General features: G+C 44.0%; 1 protein-coding gene across 2 annotated transcripts in view; it reads left to right on the top strand.

The window, feature by feature from the left end:
• The first annotated feature begins 503 nt into the window (after positions 1–503).
• The window catches only part of LOC113409438 (protein regulator of cytokinesis 1-like), a 36,228-nt gene continuing 15,425 nt past the window's right edge, over positions 504–21,306 (top strand). For both annotated transcript variants that reach the window (XM_026663350.1, XM_026663351.1), the window contains exons 1-6: positions 504–527; positions 713–845; positions 13,370–13,492; positions 16,092–16,325; positions 17,370–17,540; positions 20,360–20,509. In XM_026663350.1, the coding sequence (XP_026519135.1) occupies positions 505–527; positions 713–845; positions 13,370–13,492; positions 16,092–16,325; positions 17,370–17,540; positions 20,360–20,509 (834 nt within the window). In that variant the 5' untranslated portion in view covers position 504. The remainder of the gene's footprint in view (positions 528–712; positions 846–13,369; positions 13,493–16,091; positions 16,326–17,369; positions 17,541–20,359; positions 20,510–21,306) is intronic.

A 21,306-nucleotide genomic window follows, 5' to 3' on the forward strand; every position in this document is an offset into this window, starting at 1 on the left:
CCCCATATCCCCTATAGACACCCACTATACTCCCCAGAGACCCTACATAATCCCGCAGTGCCTCGGAGATTTCCTACCCCACATTCCCCCCCCCACCCCCGCTCCCTAGTCACATGACCTTCTACCCACGACCCCACCTCCGCGTGGTTCTTTTCGAGAAGGAAAACAAGGGATCTCGATTCCCATTGGTCCCTGCCCCTAGCGCCCCGCCTTCCTTCCTAACGTCATGGCTGCTCCCCAGTGTGATAGATGGTGGGCGTGGCTAAAATAGAACGGCGACTTCCATCCGGGCACCGCTGTGTACGTCACACGCTGCGTCCCGGAGGGTGGGGGGAGGATTTCCACACGAGACGAGCTGGGAGTGGCTGGGTGTTTGGCCAATCCAGGCGCGGTTCTGTGTTGTGCGGCCGGTTTGAATCCCGGGGGCTGCCGTTAGGTTCGTTAGCCGGGAGAGAGCCGCTTCAGCCGCGCGCCCGAGAGGCCGAGACTCCCCCCCCCGCGAGGATGCTGAGGACCCCGCGCAAGAGGTGAGTGAGGGGACCCCCGGGAAGGGGGAGCGGGGCTGCCTGTCCTGGGTGACAACCGCTCCCCGGGCCTCCTGCTCAGCCCCCCCGTCCGTGCTGGGGGGACCCCCATGTCTCCCTCCGTACCCCGGCCCCCCTTCTCCAGCCGGACGCTGCGCTCCCCGGCCTGACGAGGTGTTTCTCCTCAGCGAGGTCCTGGCCTCCTCCCTGGTGAGCAGCGTCAACCACGCCCTGGGGAAGCTGCTGGACATCTGGCACCAGATCGGCATCAAGGAGGAGATGCAGCTGGAGCGCATGCAGGCCGTCAAGCAGCACATCGAGGTGAGGCGGGGTGTGGGGGTGTGAGTGTGTGCGTGGGGGTGTGTGTGGGGGGGGGTCCTCACCCCTGTCCATTTCCCCTGCTTAGCAACAATCCTGCCCCCTCCTCGTTTCCTCCTCCATGGGCTCTGCTCAGCCTCACCCCTGTTGCCTCCTCCTGGGGTTCGTCACTGCTTGTGGGGGCTGCAGCTGGGTCCCCTCTCCTCCTCCTCCTTCCCAGACGGGCTGTTGCAGAGGAACAGACCCAGTGCTCACAATGGGGTGGGGTAACAGGAGGGGCTGAGTTGCTGGGCTCTTTCTCTTGCTTCCTGTGAGAATGAGGGTCCCATCCTGAGGGACTCTGCCTCCTTCCTGCACCAGCCCTACCCGTCTTCTTTTCTCCAGGAGGTGGGCAAGTGGGGAAAGCAGCCATACAGAGCTGGCACTAAAATCATGTGCCTGTCAGTGACCTATCTCCCTTCTCAAAAATATTATTTCCTGGTTTGCAACCTGGCCCACTTTAAGCAGTGGTGCCCACCTGCTGCTCGATGCACTTTCCTGGGAACTCCTGCCCATCCTGCTCTGTCCAGCACGCAAGCCAGAGAATGCCAGAGCTGCAGCTTTGTATGTAGCCTCAACTCCCAACCCCCTGTGCAGAGGCAGTAGTGGAAGGGTAAGTCCCTAGCATCCCACCTGGGAGGTTTGGGTTTAATTCCCTGTTCTGTCACAGACTCCTTGTGTGACCTGTACGTTTCCCCTAAGGGCTTTTTTGTGTCATTGACATGGATATAACCGTACTTCCTTATCTCCTAGTGGTCCTGTGAGAAGAAGGTTATAAATACTACAGTAAGGAGGGCCATATAAATACCATTTTCACACCTTTGAGTGCTTCACTTTGCAACTGGGATATTTCCAATGTAGTTTTTAGATGAACTCTTTTGAAAATAAAGTTTTGCATTCTAGAATTTCTGTTCTGCTAGATAGAAGCAGAGCACTGTGTCCTACACACTTTCCAAGGCCATTTCTTACCATATTAGATCCTTCTCTCTCCTCACCCCTCTCCAAACCTCACTAGCCCTGCAGCTCTTGCCTTAGAAAATAAACAATCAATGAGACAGGACTCTCCCATTAGGAATATTTTCTCTCAAATTCTCCCAGCAAAGGAAGATTTGACAGAACAAGCAGCAATGGTCTCAAGTTGCAGTGGGGGAGGTCTAGGTTGGATATTCGGAAAAACTATTTCACTAGGAGGGTGGTGAAGCACTGGAATGGGTTACCTAGGAAGGTGGTGGAATCTCCATCCTTAGAGCTTTTTAAGGCCTGGTTTGACAAAGCCCTGGCTGGGATGATTTAGTTGGGGTTGGTCCTGCTTTGAGCAGAGGGTTGGAATAGGTGACCTCCTGAGGTCTCTTCCAACCCTAATCTTCTATGATTTGTCACATGCATGTCCTGTTTGGCCACCTTAGCTGTGCATGCACAGAGTAATTTTAAATGGGTTGCAACTTGGTCAAATAAAATAATTCTTTATCAGCACACTCAAAATCACTCTACTCTATGCAGAATTTCAACTCTACTTGGCCATTTCAACACTTAAGTTGGTAAAAGTTTTTTCTCATGTATTGTGCCTGGAAAAGTTTTGTTCAGACTATGCATGAAAAACTTCAGATTGAAAGATAAAGGCTTTAGAAGGCTGAGCAACTGTGAACAGGGTTAGAACAGTAACTTCCAGGTATCTTTAAAACTATACTTTTTTGTTGGAATAATTATTGGTACAGGATACCACCATGACACCAATTTGATCATAAATTCCTTTATTAAATCCAAAGACCAAATTATATTTATGCAATTGCTCTAAACATGTCTAAAAAGCCTACATAACAAGCAGTTACTACATCCAACCAGTAACAGATGTTCATAAGCATTTAATTAAGACACAAATGGACTAAATCCAGGGGTGCTTAGGCCTATGTTAGTTTACTCTAACTTGGTCAGACAGATATTAGTAATGAACCCCCAAGAGTTCACTTTTTTATACCCTTTAACAAACAAGTGATTGCCAATTCCTGACTTCAGCTAAAAACTAATTTCGGGTTGGGAACGCTTCTGCTTGGCATAGACAAGAGTTATGACTGAGCCCTTTTCTTCAAGATAGCATTGGCGTGTCAGGGATCAACTTTTCTTTGTCTATTAGAATCGGCTCTGATAACTAGAAACTTCTTTTCTCTTATGAGCTACATTGAGTTCGGCATTTTTACAACTTATCTTGCCAGTTACATATTTTTTTCTTACAGACTTCCCACAATGGCTAACTGACTTTTGTTTTACTTAAACTACAAAGCACACATTTTCCTTCATTCCAACACTCTTGTACATGGTAGTTAGTGATGCGCTAAAACTGAATTGTACTAAGCACCTAAGTTTTTGCCTCTTCACATTAGTATAGAGATTTGAGCCGACACCAAGCTTCATACATCATCAGTCTGTTTTGTAGTGTTATCCTAGCTTTCCAGAATGAAACCTTAGAAGTTGTTGGTTGGAAAAGGAATGTAAGCTTGGTATACCCCATAAGGATGGCCATTCTAAATGTATGAAGTAGTGCAACAGGTGCCAAATCAAAAATGGGCTAGAGGTCTTAGGAGCTAGAGGAGTTGGACTGTGGAGTCCTACAACCCAAGGAAGTGGCCCTGACAGATCTGCACCCGGAAGTACCCTAGAGGCTAGAGATGGAAATGGCAGCTTCCACACACTTAGACCCAGCTTCAGAAACATGTGGGATCCAACGGTTGGGTCCAGTTACAACAGATTGTCCCCTATGGGGATTCAGCCAGCTCTGTACCATGGAATTCACTACATCTATGTAAGTATACTAGCTCTGCAGTGATGGAAGGAGCAATAAATTAGTTGGTGGTCAGTACATTGAATCTAAATACACATAGGGAGCTGCTTTGCTGATCGGGTAGTGATCATTTTTACTGTTTCTTCTGATCATGATGACACTTAGGTCAACAAAAAATGTGTCCAGGCTAACTAGTTTGAACTACACAGATGTACCGTTTTCTTTACTCAGTTTCTTAATTTAGGTAAAATCTTGGTGCAAGATTTGGTTCATACGGGCTTATTACTTGAAGACTAGTCATGTCCTGAGCTTAGAGGCATTGGCCTTTAAAATTTATTAAAAATACAGCACAAATGAAAGATTTAGACCTGTGCAAGATCTAGAGAGGCACTTAGGAAAAGTGATTAAATCTTACAGACCCCAGGCTTGCAAACAAGTTTAAATAAGTAACAAGATAGGTGCAGGGTCAGATGTTGCAGTAGCTTCTTTTTTTGAGTCAACCATGGACCAAGTAGACCAGGAACATGCCATTTGAGAACTGGGGCTCGTAAATTGGATGTAGGTATCTTAGGGAATTGGTAGCATGTACAATTACTGAGGCTGTCTTGTGCCAAAGCTACCCTGAAGCACACTAGCAGACAGTTTTGACTTATAAGATTACATGCATCCTAAAGTAAAGGACCCATAGACTGAAACAGTTTATTTCCATTTGGGAGCTACTTGTAAATCAAGTGAATGTTCACAATACTTGACAAACCATCCAGTTGTCCTGTTAAAGCAAACAAACCAGATATTGCTGGCTAGACTTAAAGAGCTCAAAGAGATTGGGAAGGATTAGAATTGAAGGGTAGGTCACTAATGATTAGATTAAGAGAGCCCTTCATAAAAAGCAATGGATGCCTATATACCTCTGACTTAAACATGCGATTAATATTGATGATTTTTCTTAGCTAAGTGTGTCTGAACAGATTAGCCACAGAACAGATGGTAAAGCTTGAGGACCAGAAAATGCTGAAGGTCAATGTGTGACTTCAACACCTGTAATTTAAGTGCCTCGTCCTATTGGCTTTGATATAATTTTGTAACAATAATTAGTATCCTTTTAAAATACTGTACTGTTCTAGTGCATTGAGTGCAGAAGTTCTGCCAGGTTGTAGCTATATTGTGTCCCCATAGATTAGAATAATCCGAGCAAATGCCTCATGACTTTCTCTGAGCTCATCTGACTACACTGACATTTTATCCAGTCTATTGGTAACCAGGATGGAGGGTTGTATCTCACTTAGAAGCCCACTGGATATCAGTTTAATTGATAGTCTGAAGTTAGGTACTGGACCAGGCTGAAGTAAATAGCTCTTGCAATCCTGCAAGCTGAGGAGATGAGCTTAAGCCTAAAGTTTTCCCTTTCTCTATTTGTAAGATGTAGAGATGTCTCGAGGCCACTGTCTCCCTGTCTGGGATGCAATTAGTCTTCAGATATGGAGCAACTATGTAATGGGTATAGTGGAGGGAAGGGACAAACTAGTTTGGAACATATGGGCAGTGTAGAAGGAGAGGCGTGTGTGTATATAGATATCCATTAGTTTTTCTTTTTTTTTTAAGTGAATTAAAATGACTGCCTTCTAGTTAAGCAGGAGAACACTAAACTTGCTCCAAATCTTTTACATTCAAACGTTCCATTGGGTGTCTGCTTTCATGTTGCTCTTCTTTCAGGCAAGATGATCCTGCAGCATTGTCCCTCAACTTCTGAAAAGTAGTAGTGAAACTTATTAGGATCCTGTATTGGAGAGAAGGCTCATGCTATTGGTAGTTAATCTTATTCTCTGCATTATTGATTTGACTTATAATTCCATTGATGATGGAGACAGAACAGACCTGTTGGGTCACAATCTTACAGTTCATGGAAGACAAAAATACCATACCTCTGATAAGCTTTGGGGGTGGGGTTTACTGAAGTTAAGCATATATAAACATATGTATACACTGAAATACATAGATTGTGGAGTTTGTGAAGTGGTACTCAAAACTGGAAGGATTATACATGAGTCACATAACAAATGCTGGAACATCAGGCATGCAGTTTTTTGTTTTCCTCGCAACAATTAACGTTGAACTTTGCAACTAGTGTCTAGGTGTATGGAGGCAGGAGTGAAAACGTGCTGCAAGGATCAGTAACTAAGAAGAGTCTCTTAAAAACGGTCATGTTCCTCATTTTCATGTGAATTAAAGATCTCTACTGCTTCTCTCAAACTGCATAAAATGTTGCTCTGTATTCTACTATTTAGAAAATATCCAAGCTAAAACACCTTCTTTCATGCTCACCATACTGTTTTATCTGATTTTTCTTGGGGTTACTTTTTTAGAGCAGAGTTATATTTCAAGTAGCTTCCTTTCACTAATACACAAACAGAAATTGAATCTGAGAAGCTTGGAATAGTAGCATGTGCTACCACGAACGAGGAACTGCTAAGAGTGCTCAAGTATCCCATTATATAAATGGATTCTGATTAGGGCTGCCAATTGGAATTAATGCAAGTGATTAATGCAAAACAAATTAACTAGATTACAAGTCATGATTAATCAGTTTTAATTGCACTGTTAAACAATAATAGAATACCAATTAAATGATTAGAAATATTTTGTATGTTTTTCCTACATTTTTAAATGATTTCAATCACAACACAGAATACAGTGTTGTGTTCACTTTATACTATTTTTATTACAAATATTTGCACTGTAAAATGAACAAAATAGTATTTTTCAGCTCCTCCTACATGTACTGTAGTGCAATCTTTTAATCATGAAAGTGCAACTTACAAATGTAGAATTATTTTTTTTACATAACTGCACTCCAAAACAATATAAAACTTCAGAGCCTACAAGTCCACTTAGTCCTACTACTTGTTCAGCCAATCGCTAAGACAAACAAGTTTGTTTACAATTACAGGAGATAATGCTGCCCACTTCTTATTTACAATGTTACCTGAAAGTGAGAACAGGTGTTTGCATGGCACTGTTGTAGCTGGCATGGCAAGGTATTTATGTGCTAGATATACTAAACATTTGTGTGCTTCTTCATGATTTCACTTGTTCAGTGTTGTTGGGTTGCTTACTTGGGTACCTAGAGGCTAAATATGAGACTCCTGGGGGAATTCTGTGCCACTGCGCATGCTTAGAATTTATGTCCCCCACAGATTTCTTTGCTTCCCTGCAGAATAATGACTTTCTGATGGGGAAGCAAAAGGAAGCCACAAGAGCGGTCATGTGACCCTCCCCAGCAGTATATTTTAGGTGCCCAGGGCAGCCGGCAGAGAGGTGAATCACTGTGAGGCAAGGGGCAGGACTGGGGAAGACCTGGCGAGTGGCTCCTACCCTGCGCTGGGCTCAGCTGCTAGTTCTGGTTGGGCTGGGGAGGATGGGACTTCCCCTTCACATCTTCTGGGGCTATCATACCCACTCCCAGATTTCTCCCCTGGCTTTAGGAAGCTCTGCAAACTCTCTCTCACCCCCCAGGCGCCTGTGCTTCCTGCACCCATCGCTCCTCAGGTGCAGGGGGAGGGATTGCTGTACAGGGAGCTGCTTCCCCCATCCACCCAACCTCTGTGCAACCAGATCCCCTCATACCCAGACCCCACCCGATAAGCCCCACTCCCCCTGCACCTGGACCACCCTGAGCCACCTACACATGGATCCCCACCCTACCGAGCCCCAACCAGCTGCACCTGATCCTTGCCCCACTCCCCCAGCATCTGGATCCCACCACTGAGCTCCCCACACCCAGACCCCCCTGCCGAGCTCTATCCCTGCCCCCCCCAACACCTCTTTGGCTGAGCACCAACTACCTTCACCTGGACCCCCTGCAGAGTCCATTACTGTTGCACCCAGATCCCCCCCAACAAGCTCCTGTGCATCTGGATCTCCCCCCCGCACCTGGATCTCACACTGAGCCACCCACACCCAGATTGCCCCACACAGAACCCTCTCAACCCACACCTGGATCCCCCCACACTTGGATCCTGTCTTGTTGAACCTGCTTGCCCACACCTGGTGCACCTGGCACAGAGGGGCAGGGCCCTGGGGTGTTTCTGGGCCAGGCTTGGTCCTTGCACTGTGTCAGGGTTGGGTGCAGCCTCATCGCTGAGTCCGTGTCCCAGGGGGAACCTGCACAGTGATCTCTCACCTGTGCAGCCAGTGGCCTGTGCTCCTCACTGCCATGCTGGAGCCTCACATTTATTTGACAAATAAAATTTGCAGAATTTTAAAATACTGTGTGCAGAATTTTTATTTTTTTGGCACAGAATGCCCTCAGGAGTAGTAGGAAGAGAGAGCAGGGGCTGTATAGTGATCAAGCAGAGATACTAAGAGTAGCTGTGTCTTGCTAGCTAACTATCGGCAATATGATGTCTTATAGATGCTCCCAGAAGAAAAATAATACATATAGGTTTCCTGAATGCGTGGTAATCACCTGCTCTCCATCCACATAGGAGGAAGGTTTGGTCTTTACTATGAGAGGAGTTCACTGCTACAACAGCCTTTCTGAGAGACTGGAATAGAGGTAGCAGAGTTACAGACTCTGTGCCAAATGATCAGAAAATGAGATGGGGCAGCTGGAGAGTATTGATACCTCATTTGTGTAGCTAAGCAGAGGCCGCCTGCAGTCAAGAATACCAAAGCTGCATGTTAAGTAACTACCATAGTGATCTTGCATGATCATGATGGGGAGGGATAGGGATCCATGCTGAGTTGGTGAACTCCTCTCCCTTGTGACTCATGGTAACTTAAGTTCAGGCTACAAAACTAAACGTTGATGCCCACGTTTGTTCACCCAGATCACACCCTTCTTAGTAACCATAGTTACTAACAGGATGCTTATATGGAATTTATTATCTATACTGCAGGAGCCTCAGTCATGGACCAGGACCCCATTGTGCTAGGTACTGTATGGCAAAGACCATCCTTGATCCAAAGTGCCTACTCTGTTTTTATAATGCACTTCAATAGCCAATACCAAATGCACCCAGAAGAAAATAGCGCTGTTTGTATTTAAGTAAGGATTTGAGAATTATTGAATAATCTCTCCTTTCAAATGAGGTACTAACCTTAGAGTTGCTTGTAATAGGTTGTGACCATTTACATTTCCATCTAAAATTTTGAAACTTCATTAACTCATTATGTAAGGGCTCCTGCATACAGGATAAATCCCAAATTTTAATTGACTTTCCTATAAGAGATCAGAGAGTCAGTTGTCTTGGATTTAAACCACTTAAATGCCTCTAAAGTGAAATATGCCATATGTAGTCCCCTAAGAAGCTATTTATATCTTTACAAAGGAACTAAGAAAAGACCATTTGACTTTTTCAAGGGTCTCTTAGGCGTGAATTGGCAAAATGTGCATTAGGTCAGATTTCATAAATGGATAATAAATCTCTCAAGTAGGCAAAGCCAACTGCCCAAATTCTAGTGAAATAAAAATAAGACCGAACTTCATAAGAGATGCTTGATATGCATACCTTCTCACCACTGCTAAGGTACTTTGTAGTGCTTAAGATCACACATGACATGGAAACACATGGCCCTTACTTCGACTAGTTTCCCAACCCAATGTTAGACATGACAACAAGGATTAAAATACTGGGTTGGGCTGGTGGTCCACAGGACTAGTGTCATGCCTAACAACAGCTGTTACCAGATGCATCAGAGTAAGGTGCTAGAAATCCCAAAATGGGCAATTATAGAATACGTGGCCTATGGCAACTTAATTGATTACGCCCCTCAGAGGCTGGCTAATTCCCTTAAACCTGAGGATATATTGCTTCCTAACACTTTCTGTTTAATCCTGTCTTGTAATTGTGGGTGTCCTCATCCATATAAACACCCAACATGTATTGATCCAGCCATCTGCAGGCTCCAGTTGTGCTTCAGCAGCCAGTTGTAGCTGTATTCCAGTAGCTAGTCCTATATTGCCCCAGAGATCATATGCAAAGTAGCTCCCAACTTTCTGGATCAACTGGTGATGGATATAGGCAGCAAGTGCTGTACAACAGAATCCTGCAGAATCTCCTACAGCTGATTTATTCTTCTGTTTCCATGAACATGGTAAAACAGAGCCTATTTGCGGCTTAGTGGTTTGGCAGTCTGAGGTAGCAAGCTTTGAAAGATTCCTAGGGATCTATTCCACTTCATTCCTGATCTACAAATGGTTGGAAGTCGTCAGAATGATCTGAATTTGAACAACTTAAAACAAGTCACTGACAACGAAGTTCAAAATGGAAACATTGAGTTCTCCTTAACATGTCTTCAGCACTTTCCTAAACACTTAACCTAATCAGATCATTTCACTGACATTTTCTCAGGTTCTCTTGTGCATTTCCAGAACCTTTGGAACGTAGCTCCTCTCCTGGGGCATTAATTAATTAACTGGGATGTATCAGCAGGAGTGTTGTTGTAAGCAAGACATGAGAAATCTTTTACTCTACTCCATGCTGATTATGCCTCAGTTGGAGTATTGTGTCCAGTTTTGGGTGCCACATTTCAGGAAAGATCTGGACTTTCTCCAATTTGTCCATAGGAGAGCAACAAAAATAATTAAAGGTCTAGAAGACATGACATATGAGGGAAGACTGAAAAAGTTGGGTTTGTTTAGTCTGGAGAAAAGAAGACTGAGGGAGGCTATAACAGTTTTCAAGTACATCAAAGGTTGTTACAAGGAGGAGAGTGAAAAATTGTTTTCTTTAACCTCTGAGAATAGGACAAAAAGCCGAGGTCTTAAATTGCAGCAAGGGAGGTTTAGGTTGGATATTAGGAAAAACTTCCTAACTATTAGAGTGGTTAAGCACTGGAATAAATTGCCTAGGGAGATTGTGGAATCTCTGATATTGGAGGTCTTTGAGAACAGTTTAGACAAACGTGTCAGGAATGGTCTAGTTATTACTTGGTCCTGCCTTGAGCGCAGTGGACTGGACTACATGACCTACTGAGGTCCCTTCCATTCCTAGCAATGAAGTCTATTACTAATGAAGTCAACCTGTTAGACTGGGGTCGGTGGGGGGACTTAGTGTTGAAGATAGGTCTTTTAAAATGAAAATAACTAAAATGGTGCATTGCTGTGACAGTCTACATAAATGGCAATTGGTTGATGGCTGTAAATGATAAAAAGGATAGCTCAGTGGTTTGAGCATTGGCCTCCTAAACCCACGGTTGTGAGTTCAATCATTGAGGGGGCCATGTAGGGAACTGGGGTAAAAATCTGTCTGGGGATTGGTCATGCTTTGAGCAGGGGGTTGGACTAGATGACCTCCTGAGGTTCCTTCCAACCCTGATATTCTATGATTCTTCTTCTATGAAATATCTAATCATTTCTCGCTTTTATAAAAGCTTTTTATCAGTTGATATTGAAGTGCTTTACAGAGGAGGTTAGAATTATCCCCATGTTATAAATGAGGAAACAGATGAAGTGAATTTGATGAAAGTCATTATAGCGTCTGCAAAAGTGGAAACTTGAAACTCGATGTGCAGAATCTAGCAACATTAAGGGAACATAGCTCTAGGTTTTGTCAAAACCTTAATGTGCATAGAAAATAGAGCCTGAGAGGCAAGGTAACAATCCTCAAGGACTATTTTCTATGGGTTGCTACCTTCTTTCTTTCTTTCTTTCTTTCTTTCTTTCTCTGAGACTATTTTCTAACCATATGAAGCTTCTGACTATATCTAGGCCCACGGTTCTCAAACTTCATTGCACCGCGGCCCCCTTTTGACAACAAAAATGACTACATGTCCCCAGGAGTGGGGACTGAAGCCTGAGCTTGCCGCCCTGGGTTGGGGGGCCCAAAGCCCAAGCCCCACCACCGTAGGTGGGGGGGGGGCAAGCCCAAGGGCTTCAGCCCTGGGCAGAGGGCATGTAACCAGAGCCCTGCTGCCCAGGGCTGAAGCTATTGGACTTCAGCTTCATCCCCAAGAACAGGGGCTCGGGCTTCGGCTTTGTCCCCGCGCCCCAGCAAGTCTAAAGCCAGCCCTGGCAACCCCATTAAAATGGGTCCTCTGATCTAGACTTATGTTCCCTTAATGTCCTTTAATTTTGCACATCATTGAGTTTCAAAATGCATGGCCACTTTTGCAGATGCAATAATGACTTTCACCAAATTGTTTTCATGTGTCTAAGAAATATGATTTAACAACTGTCATAACTCTAGTCAAGTGCCACCTCTTGGCCATTCACCAGAGTACTGTGCAGGAATCCAGCTGCTGAATCCTCAGCTGCCTTAAGCCTCCAGAATCTGACTGGACTTCAGGCACAGCAGTTTTCTTGGATCCTCTAGGCACACTTGGGGTGCAGACACTGTCTGCTCTCTTCTGAGAGCTGAAACCGTGTGACCTGCTGCCCAGTCCCTAGAACCAGTGCTGGCCACTAGACTCTCCCCATAGCTTAAACATACCCTCTTTCAGAGCTCCTGCTCTGGGATGTTCTGGGTTCATAGTTTACTTTCTCAAGGGGAATATGAATAGTGTAACACAAATGCACACTTTACACAGGATTCTAAAGCCAGTGCTGTTACTCACATGAGGAAATACAGTTCTGTACAAAAATAAAACCTACATTCCTTTGTCTGCTGCAGTTTCTTCACCATTCCAGAGCATTCTTTGGGCTGGGGTCAGTTGTCTGGGCTGCTCCAGGGTCCTTCTGCTGCATGGTTTGTTCTGAAACATGGACACTTCTCTCTCCTGCCCACAAGTTCCTGTGTGGCTCTCCCAGTCTTCCCACTGAGAGTATATCTACACTGCAAACAGGAGATGCGATTGCAGCACATGTAGACATAGCTGAGCTAGCTCTGAGTCAAGTCACTTCAAGCAGTAGTGTAACCCAGGTAGCCTGGAACCATGGGTATGTAGTAGGGCAGCAAGCATGTGCTGCCACACCTACACGGCTAGTTTGAGCCAGCTGGCTCGATCATGGCTAGCTTAGGTGTGCCTACATGTGCTGCAATTGCACCTCCCTGACCATAGTGTAGGTGTACCCATAGTCCTTTTTAACCCTTGCTTTATCTGTCCTCTTTGGAAATTTTCCACTCCCCTCCCCCGCCCAACAAGTAGGCAGAAGTGTAGCTACTCCTAGGCTCCAGCTATCAGTATAGCTATTGGCTAGTCACAGTACAAACATTAAAGTTAGGGATCCTCCATTGTTATGGCCTACACTTAAAATTTAGATTGATCTAGCTACGTTGCTTAGGGGTGTGAAAAAATTCACACCCTGCGTGATGTTAGCTGTACCAACCTAACCCCTGGTGTAGACGTGGCTAGGTTGATAGACGAATGATTCAGTTGACCTAGCTACCACCATTTAGGGAGGTGTATTACCTACAGCAATAGGAAAAACTTCCATTGTTAGACACAGTTTTTATCTATGCTACAGGCTTTGTTTCGCGTAGCTATGGTGCCAAAGCTATGCTGCTGTAGTCCCTGTAATGTAGATAAGCCCTTAGTCTGGTGTGTTCCTGATACAGGTCCTGTCAGCAATGTTGGCTACACAGAAATAGAGGCATTTCATGATACCGCAGTTTTCCTTGTGCCAGTCTCATAACATTAACCAGAAGTTGTACAGCAATTTACAAATTATATTGATAGTTTAGTGCTGGGCCCAGTGTTGGGCTTGGTTACTGTGAAGTATGTTAGATCTGTCCTACTTATTGATAATTATTTTGTACCCTTTCCTGGGCAGGATCTGTTGAACGAAATGATTACAGAGGAATGCCAGTTAAAGGAAAGAATCGAAAGCAGCATTGAACGCCGTAAAAAGGAATTGACGTCACTGAGAAATGAACTGTCGCTGGACCCCTACCTGGTAAGATAGCTCTAAGTTTATTATGCCTGACACACAATCTACTAGTTGACTCCAAGGTTAAATTTGCTGTTTGAAACTGTTCAAATATGGATCAAATGTTACCATGTAGGTGGTCTTTTGATGTAAAATTTCAATGTTAATATTTATGCTCCTTGAATTTTCTATACACGTTTTGGGTTTTTTCTTTTTCTTTTTGGTGTTTGTCGCCTCCTCCTCCCCTTCCCCCCCACCATACAGTTTTCATAAGAAATCTAAAGTTGGTCTCTAGCAGAAATTCATTAGGGTTTCTAACATCTACCTCTATTTTAAAAACAAATTATAAGTGTGGGTCTATAGGGATCAATCCTGAGCAGATCTGCTAAAACAAGTAATTTATAGAAAAATATTAGGGTAAGGGTCACTTTTCTGTCTATCATAACAAACAGTTAATCTAGCCGCAGAGGCCATCAAATCTCTCCCTTCAGAGAAATTCATGAATTGCCTATTTAAAAATTACTGCTACTGTGGTCTGAAGACTGTGAGGACTCAGGCCGCATCAGTTAAAATGGTTGCCATTTTGCTACAGTAGGAAAACGAGGAAGCTTACGAAGCCTTTGGCAAATATGACCACTGCCTCCTATTGTTCCCAGTGGGAAGGATACCCAGTTGATATCAGGAATGATTGCAGCCCCTCCCTACTGTTTCAGAAGTAGAGAGGAGCCCTGTGAGGTGTGAAGGAATATGAGGGGCAGGGAAAGCAGGAGAGAGAACTGGGACGTGTTTCATAACCTCAAACCCGTTTACTTGTCTTGCACAAAAAATATTAGACTACTTCCTTCTCTTGCCTTAGTATAACTTAAACATGATCTCCATCTGGTGTGTTCAGCAACCATTGTGAGCTGTCATGAGTTTGTCCAAGGAAGACCAGTCTCCGTAATTCCATGTTGTCTGGTACACACAGAGCTTAATCCTTGTGTATTCTTGCAGTAAGCCCCCTGCGACATGGGATGTTGGTCCTGACAAACTTGATAAAGTTGCCTTTGAGTTCCTTGGTCCATGTAAGCTTGTTTCTTAGATGAGAAGTCATTTTCCTGGTAGCAGTGACTTGTGCTCTCAGTGACTAATCTGATTTAAATCAAGTCTTAAGTATAATGTGGTGGTGCAGACTCGGTTCAGAAAGGAGTTCTACATTAGTGATGCTGTTCTGCTCAGTGTTCCCATGCCTGTGTCAGTCTGGCCCAGTGTAGCTCTGGATGGCCATCAGTCTTGTGAGTGGACCCAACTGCTGGACCCAAATGATTGGTCCCTTTTCCTAGCTCTGGGGGTTTCAGGCAACTCCCAGGTGCAGACCCCATGTCTGATATTCTGACATTCTTCTTAGGCAGTGGGATACCAGAGTTTGGCCACCTTAGACCCCAAAATAGTACCTCAGATCTCCTGAGCCACCAATTGCTTAGACACTTTTTCCTTAGAGTCTTGCAAACTCCACAACTCTGGCTTCAGGGACAATGTGGCAAAAACACAGGTTTAGGTATCTGGTTAAGAAACTCCTGTGAACTTTTTAAAGCATGCTAGTGTTAGATTTATTTGAAAAACACAAATTTGAACATAGCCGCTGCCACCGCCTCCCTTCCTTCCTTGTCTGATCTTGCCACTCCTGTGACTCCTAGGTTAGGGCTAGGAAGCACTGTCTGTCTGCCTTAACCTGGTGGTCTTGCACATGCTGGTTGTCTGGCCACTTTGTTTTAAGAGGAGTGCTTCTCTAATAGTCTTTGTCCCTCTTTTGCCCATATGCTTTGGTAGGGGAGCTCCAAGTCTCAGCCTACCTCCCACGCCCCACTGGCTTCTGTGCAGTGTCAAAGTCAATGGTTCTACCAGTTGAAAACCCATTGTTGCAGTTGGAGAGAGTCTTTGAATGTTGACTGCCCTTTAACAAGGCTCTGTCACAGTGTCTGTCTTTTCACTAGGTGTCAGACCCGTTTCAAAATGCTCTAATCCATAAAGGAGGTTGCAGCATAAAGTAGACGCCCATGAAACAAAATGAGGTTCACCAAACAAAATGGGTTTCACAATTTGACACATATATCCACAACTTGTCACAGCCTACATCTCCATCCTGGGAGACTCACCTGCATATGCTCTGTTAAAATCCTTGGACATCTACTTAGAGCACACTAAAGCCCACCCAGTGCCTAAAGAGTGTAAATTCTGCACACAGGGTGTTCTCTTAAAATAGGGGTGGCCAACCTGTGGTTCCGAAGCCACATGCGGCTCTTCAGAAGTTAATATGCGGCTCCTTGTATAGGCACAGACTCCAGGACTGGTAGGGGACTGTCTCTCTGTCTATATACCTGCCCTAAGGGTTAAACTTCTGGGGTAAGGGAATTTTATCAGTCTTAGGTGAAACAACTAAGATCCCAAGAATTAGAATGTGAAGAAGGTAAGTAACTTCAACAAACAGAAGTACAGGTCTGTTTCCCTTCTAGCAGCACACCCTGAAGTTTTGGTCTATCACACACTGATTGTATCTGATGGCTTTTCTTGATGCCAAGTCACAACCAATTGTTACAAGGCATTATGTATCCTTACGATTACAAAACATGCTTCAAAAACTCTACAGGCTGAAGAGGGTATATCCATCCTTCAGATGGAGAAAGATCTACGACTGGCATTAGACGCTACACTCAAAGAAAAAAATGAGAGGCTGGAGGAATTGAAACAACTTCAGCAGCAAGATGAAAAGCTCTGTGCTGAGCTTTTTGTCACCCCTTACTATATACCTACTGGCAGCATTCCAAGTCGTTTACAGCTGGAAGAGTTAAAGGAACATGTTCGGATGCGTTCAGATGAGAAGGTATGTGGTGTTTTTTTAAAAAAAAAAAAAAAAGAAAGAAAGAAAAAAAAATCCAATAAATGAAATGTGATTTGGGGCTGTAGAGGAAAGTGTTTTCCACCTCTGCATTTTAACTGGAAAAGAATGCTAGTTGCAGTGTGTTGTCTGATCACCAAGTATAGCTGTAGCCCACGAAAGCTTATGCTCAAATAAATGTGTTAGTCTCTAAGGTGCCACAAGTACTCCTGTTCTTTTTGCTAATACTACAGTATTTAGTTTAATACTGATTTTTTAATCCAGTTTAATTAAATCCTATTATGGCCTGATTATCCATATATATTTAAAGGCATTATATAGCTGAGACATCTCACCCTGTTTAAGGAGTTCTTTAAAAGTTATTATGGAAAATAATAGTGATGAAATTTTAAAATTTTTGTATGACGTACAACTTCACATTGTCTAAGGGCTGGTCTACACTGCCGCGCTAGTTCAGCGGCTGGGGATCGAAGTTCCGAGTTCGATTTATCGCGTCTGGTCTGGACGCGATAAATCGAACCAGGAAGTGATCCCCGTCGACTGCGGTACTCCAGCTCAATGAGAGGAGTACCGCGGAGTCGACGGGGAGCCTGCCTGCCGCGTGTGGACCGCGTCTGAACTGTGGTAAGTTCGAAGTAAGGTATGTCGAATTCAGCTACGTTATTCACGTAGCTGAATTTGCGTACCTTACTTCGACTTGGGGGGTAAGTGTAGACCAAGCCTAAGACTAAAATTTTAAATGCTGTTCCTATGAACTGAGTTCCCTTTTCTCCCTTTGTGATTAGCAGATAGTACTTGGATGATGGCGTACACTTCAGCTTCTGTGCAGTGCTTTTAAGTTTTAGATAGTTTTTGTACAGTATAGTTACAAAGCTATCAATCCATACACAGAAAATGGAATTACCTGAACTAGCAAAATCATACTACCTTCGCTATCGTCTTGACATGGTATCTTAACCTACAGAGCCTCAGTATGAGACAATATTCTAAGCAATTGTATATAAAATGCTTGTTTTAATTTTTCAATAGAAACAACGTCTGGAAGTTTTTCTCAAACTGAGAAACGAAATCAGGCAGTATAATGAAGAGATTGGGCACACACCTGATTCTACTCTTGAAAAAGAGGCGCTCTCTGATGATGAGGAACCTTTTTGTCTTACTAATAAGAACATTGAAGCTCTTCAAACACTTGTTAATAAGGTTAGATTTTTAAGTGCCTAAAAGAAAATATAGTAACTGTTTGTAACACTGACACCTATAATTAGGCTGTATAAGCATTGCCATTATAATACTTCCTACATCCTTAAGAACATAGGAATTGCTATGCAAGAGCAGTAGTAATCCATTGTGTCTAGTATTTTGTCTGGCAGTGGTCAGATCTAGATGCCTCAATAGAAGGTGAAAAAACACCCAGTTTTTACTCCTGGCCCTCACTTGTAACACTCACCTGCTCCATGTTACGTTATTTTCCTTTTGTCCTCTTCTGCTCCTGTTCCCTGATTACTCTCCTTTCTTCTCTTCACTCCATGCCTTTCTATATCCTATGTTCTGTTTTCCTGATCATAACCTCTGTTTTGTCCCAAAGATTTTCAAATCTGGCTCTTGCTTGTCTACAGTCCAGTCCTTTACTCTGCAACCGTGGCTTTCGGTCAATTCTCTGCACGTCCAAGGCCCACTAATTGTTGTTGTGCTTCCCTCAGCCCTCTACGAAAAGCACAATCTGTCATCTTCCCACCAATCCACTCTCATCTCCATCAGTCTATCATTTGCCTTCCCCCCATTCCAGCCAATCCATCCTCTGTAATCAAAGTTTTGCCCCGGTTTACTCTTTCCTTGTCTCCTAGACAATTCATTCTTAGCCTCTTCCTCTCCCAGCCAATTAAGCTTTTCTTCTTAGATAACTGATGATCAGCTCCCCTGCTCCAGTCTCCCTCCCAGCTGCCAGACAACTGGTCCTCTTCCCATTGCAGGCCATTGGGCATCTCCTGCCAGGCAATGAATTTTTTGTCTTCTATGAAAATTCAGGTTCTCTCTGGCCAGGATTAATGTTAGTTTTCATCAGTGTCTCCCCTCCTCCTCTTTGTGGCTGTATGGACAGGATTGTCATCCTGTGCTTGGTGCTCCCTTAGGGCTCGAGCAAGGCCAGGGGAGCAGAGAGAGTGCCTATTTTCCCCCTTCTTCTTTGCATATATGAGGCAGCCATCAGGCTTCTGAGAAGCTGCAGCAGAGTAGATTGACTAGTTTTTTCTAGCACTCCTATTCACACTCTTTTGAGTGCTTTGGGGATTCAGGGGAGGAAAAGGTAGCACCATGCTTCCCTTTATTCAGTTCAGTTTGCCTCTTCTCAATTCTGAACAAAACTGCAAGAACTTCTTATGATCTTTTTCTAGACCAAGAACCAAATACGCAGGAACTCAAGGCCCCTTCTTAAAGATAGCTATATTGAATAACTAATGTCCAAATAGCATATATGGTGGTATCTGTTTTATGATAAGCACACAAGCCACATGTTTCAAGACAATTAAATGCTAAAGTCTTTCAGTGTGTCTTGACTTCCTTGTTCTTTGTTCTCTTCTGTTAACCTCAGAATTGATCCTAAATAAGCCATTGGCAGTATATGCGCAATGCCTTTAGATTGGAAATAGAAGGTCTTAATTAAGTACTCTATCAAATAAACCTGTTCTGCAACAGTTTGCTAACTCATGCTGTTCCATAAAACACTTGAAGCTGCTGGAACCTTGTCTGTTAGCACTGGTGGGATTGATAATGTTAATGCAGCTGAGTTGGTGGGAATATTTTAAGGCCCTGGTATACATGCAGTCCTAGAAATGAATTCTCCTATTTGTTGTTGCATGATAATAGGCCAGCTTGAAAGCTTCCACTGTCCCAGGGGTGGGCAAACGTTTTGGCCTGAGGGCCACATCAGGGTTCCAAAACTGTATGGAGGGCTGGGTAGGGAAGGCTGTGCCTCTCCAAACAGCCTGGCCCCCTCTCCCTATCCATCCCCCTCTCACTTACTGCCCCCCTCAAGACCCCCGGCCCATCCAACCCCCCTTTCTCCCTGTCCCCTGACTGCCCCGTCCCCTGACAGGCCCCCCGGGACTTCCACGCCTATCCAACCCCCCCGTTCCCTGTCCCCTGACCGTCCCCGTCCCCCCCAGAACCTCTGCCCCATCCAACCTCCCCCTGCTCTCTGTCCCCTTACCATGCCGCTCCGAGCAGCAGGACTGACAGCCGCGCTGCCCGGCTGGAGCTCGCAGCCCCACTGCCCAGAGCGCTGGCGGCATGGCGAGCTGAGGCTGCAGGAGGAGGGGAGACAGCAGGGGAGGGGCTGGGGGCTAGCCTCCCTGTCCGGGAGCTCAAGGGCTAGGCAGGACGGTCACGCGGGCCGGATGTGGCCCGCGGGCCGTAGTTTGCCCACCTCTGCACTATCCACTCTTTAACAATTTTGTTTGAGCTTCCAATGCTATGTCTAACGCTTCACCAGCAATAAATTCATTTAATATCATAAACTTCAGTCTTCAGGCATGTCCTGATAAGCATCAGCCAGAAGGGAAGGATATGACTGTTTTGACAATGTACCATAAACTTTGAGTGGCAGTTGCTATTAGTAACATCAAGCAATGATAATTTGCAGGGTTACTGGAAACTCTTGATTTCTGCTTGTATTGATGAGTTAAAGATGTCTTTCTCATGGCTTACATCAGGAATGAACTAGACCTTTGGATATTACCATAATATATTTTTTAAAGCGTATACAGCGTGCATCAAAATAGTGACCCATACTTAACTGTACAGATCCCACATACTTAGTGTCCTCACTGTAATGCTGTAAGAACAAGCTTTCTTCCTTTTTCCATATCTTTACTAGAGCTTGTACATTATTTCTCCTCCTACCGAATAATTGTGGGTTGGTTCACCTTGCTACTATACTGTAATTTCTCAGCATTCTTCTACATTAAGGTGCTATCCTCTCTGAAGTAAGTTTACCTTATGCTGTCATACTATGTGCATTGTAGTTGCAGTTGAAGAAAGAATCTGTAATCTCAACACGGGAGGCTCTGAAGGAGAAGGTACGACTTCTGTGGAACAGACTGCGCTGGCCAGTAGAGAAGCAGGAACAATGTAAAATGAATATTAAAGGCTCCATTACTCAAGAAGTTACCATGGTAAGACAAAACCTTGCATATTTTTCATCAAACTACTTCCCCTGCCTTTCTTCTTACAGAAACTATTTTAGGTTTTTCTTTAAATAGACAAGCTTTGTCACAAAACCCAACTACATAAGAAATGCAAGGTTTACATTGAGAACTCACATTGCGTGAAGGCAAACCCTTATGTATATTTAGATTCCCCTTAAAGTAGTATTTTTGCTGGCAATTGAACTTGTACTACTGTTGCTTTCAAGTTGAAGTTGAAACTCTGTCTTCTGAAGTCATCAACACTTGAGCATGACTTAGTTGCCCTTTGATTTTAGAGTTCTTTGCAGTTATTGGTTCAGTTTCCAGACAGGGTGGATAGAAATCATTATTTAAAACAAGATTTATTTTTTAAATGAGCTTGACTTACCTGTTAGTACTCCTTCACTATTTTACCATTTTATGGGTTTAAATTGCTAAACTGGATGTCTCGTACTAGTTTGTTCAATTGGTTTCTTAGTTGGTGATAGAATTTCAGATTGTTCGTTGATTATTTCTGCCAAGATGTTTCATACTCAAAATGTTTATATGCTGAAAAAGGCAAGTCCATAGTGTGAACGCAAGTTTGAACACGAAATAGGGGAATAAAAGCCCATGCTACGTTTATAGTCTGCACCATTTTCTGATATATTGAATTTCTCCAAGTTAAAAATGCTGACCTATTTCAACAAGCTATACTCATCACCTTGAAGTGACTTAAAGCACAAATCTCTCTCACGTAAGTGGTTTTAAAAATCCCACCCTTGGGTGCCTAAATGTGGGTGATG

This window comes from Terrapene carolina, unplaced genomic scaffold (genome assembly GCF_002925995.2).
Source record: "Terrapene carolina triunguis isolate 2854851 unplaced genomic scaffold, T_m_triunguis-2.0 Scaffold33356, whole genome shotgun sequence".
Taxonomy (NCBI): domain Eukaryota; kingdom Metazoa; phylum Chordata; order Testudines; family Emydidae; genus Terrapene; species Terrapene triunguis.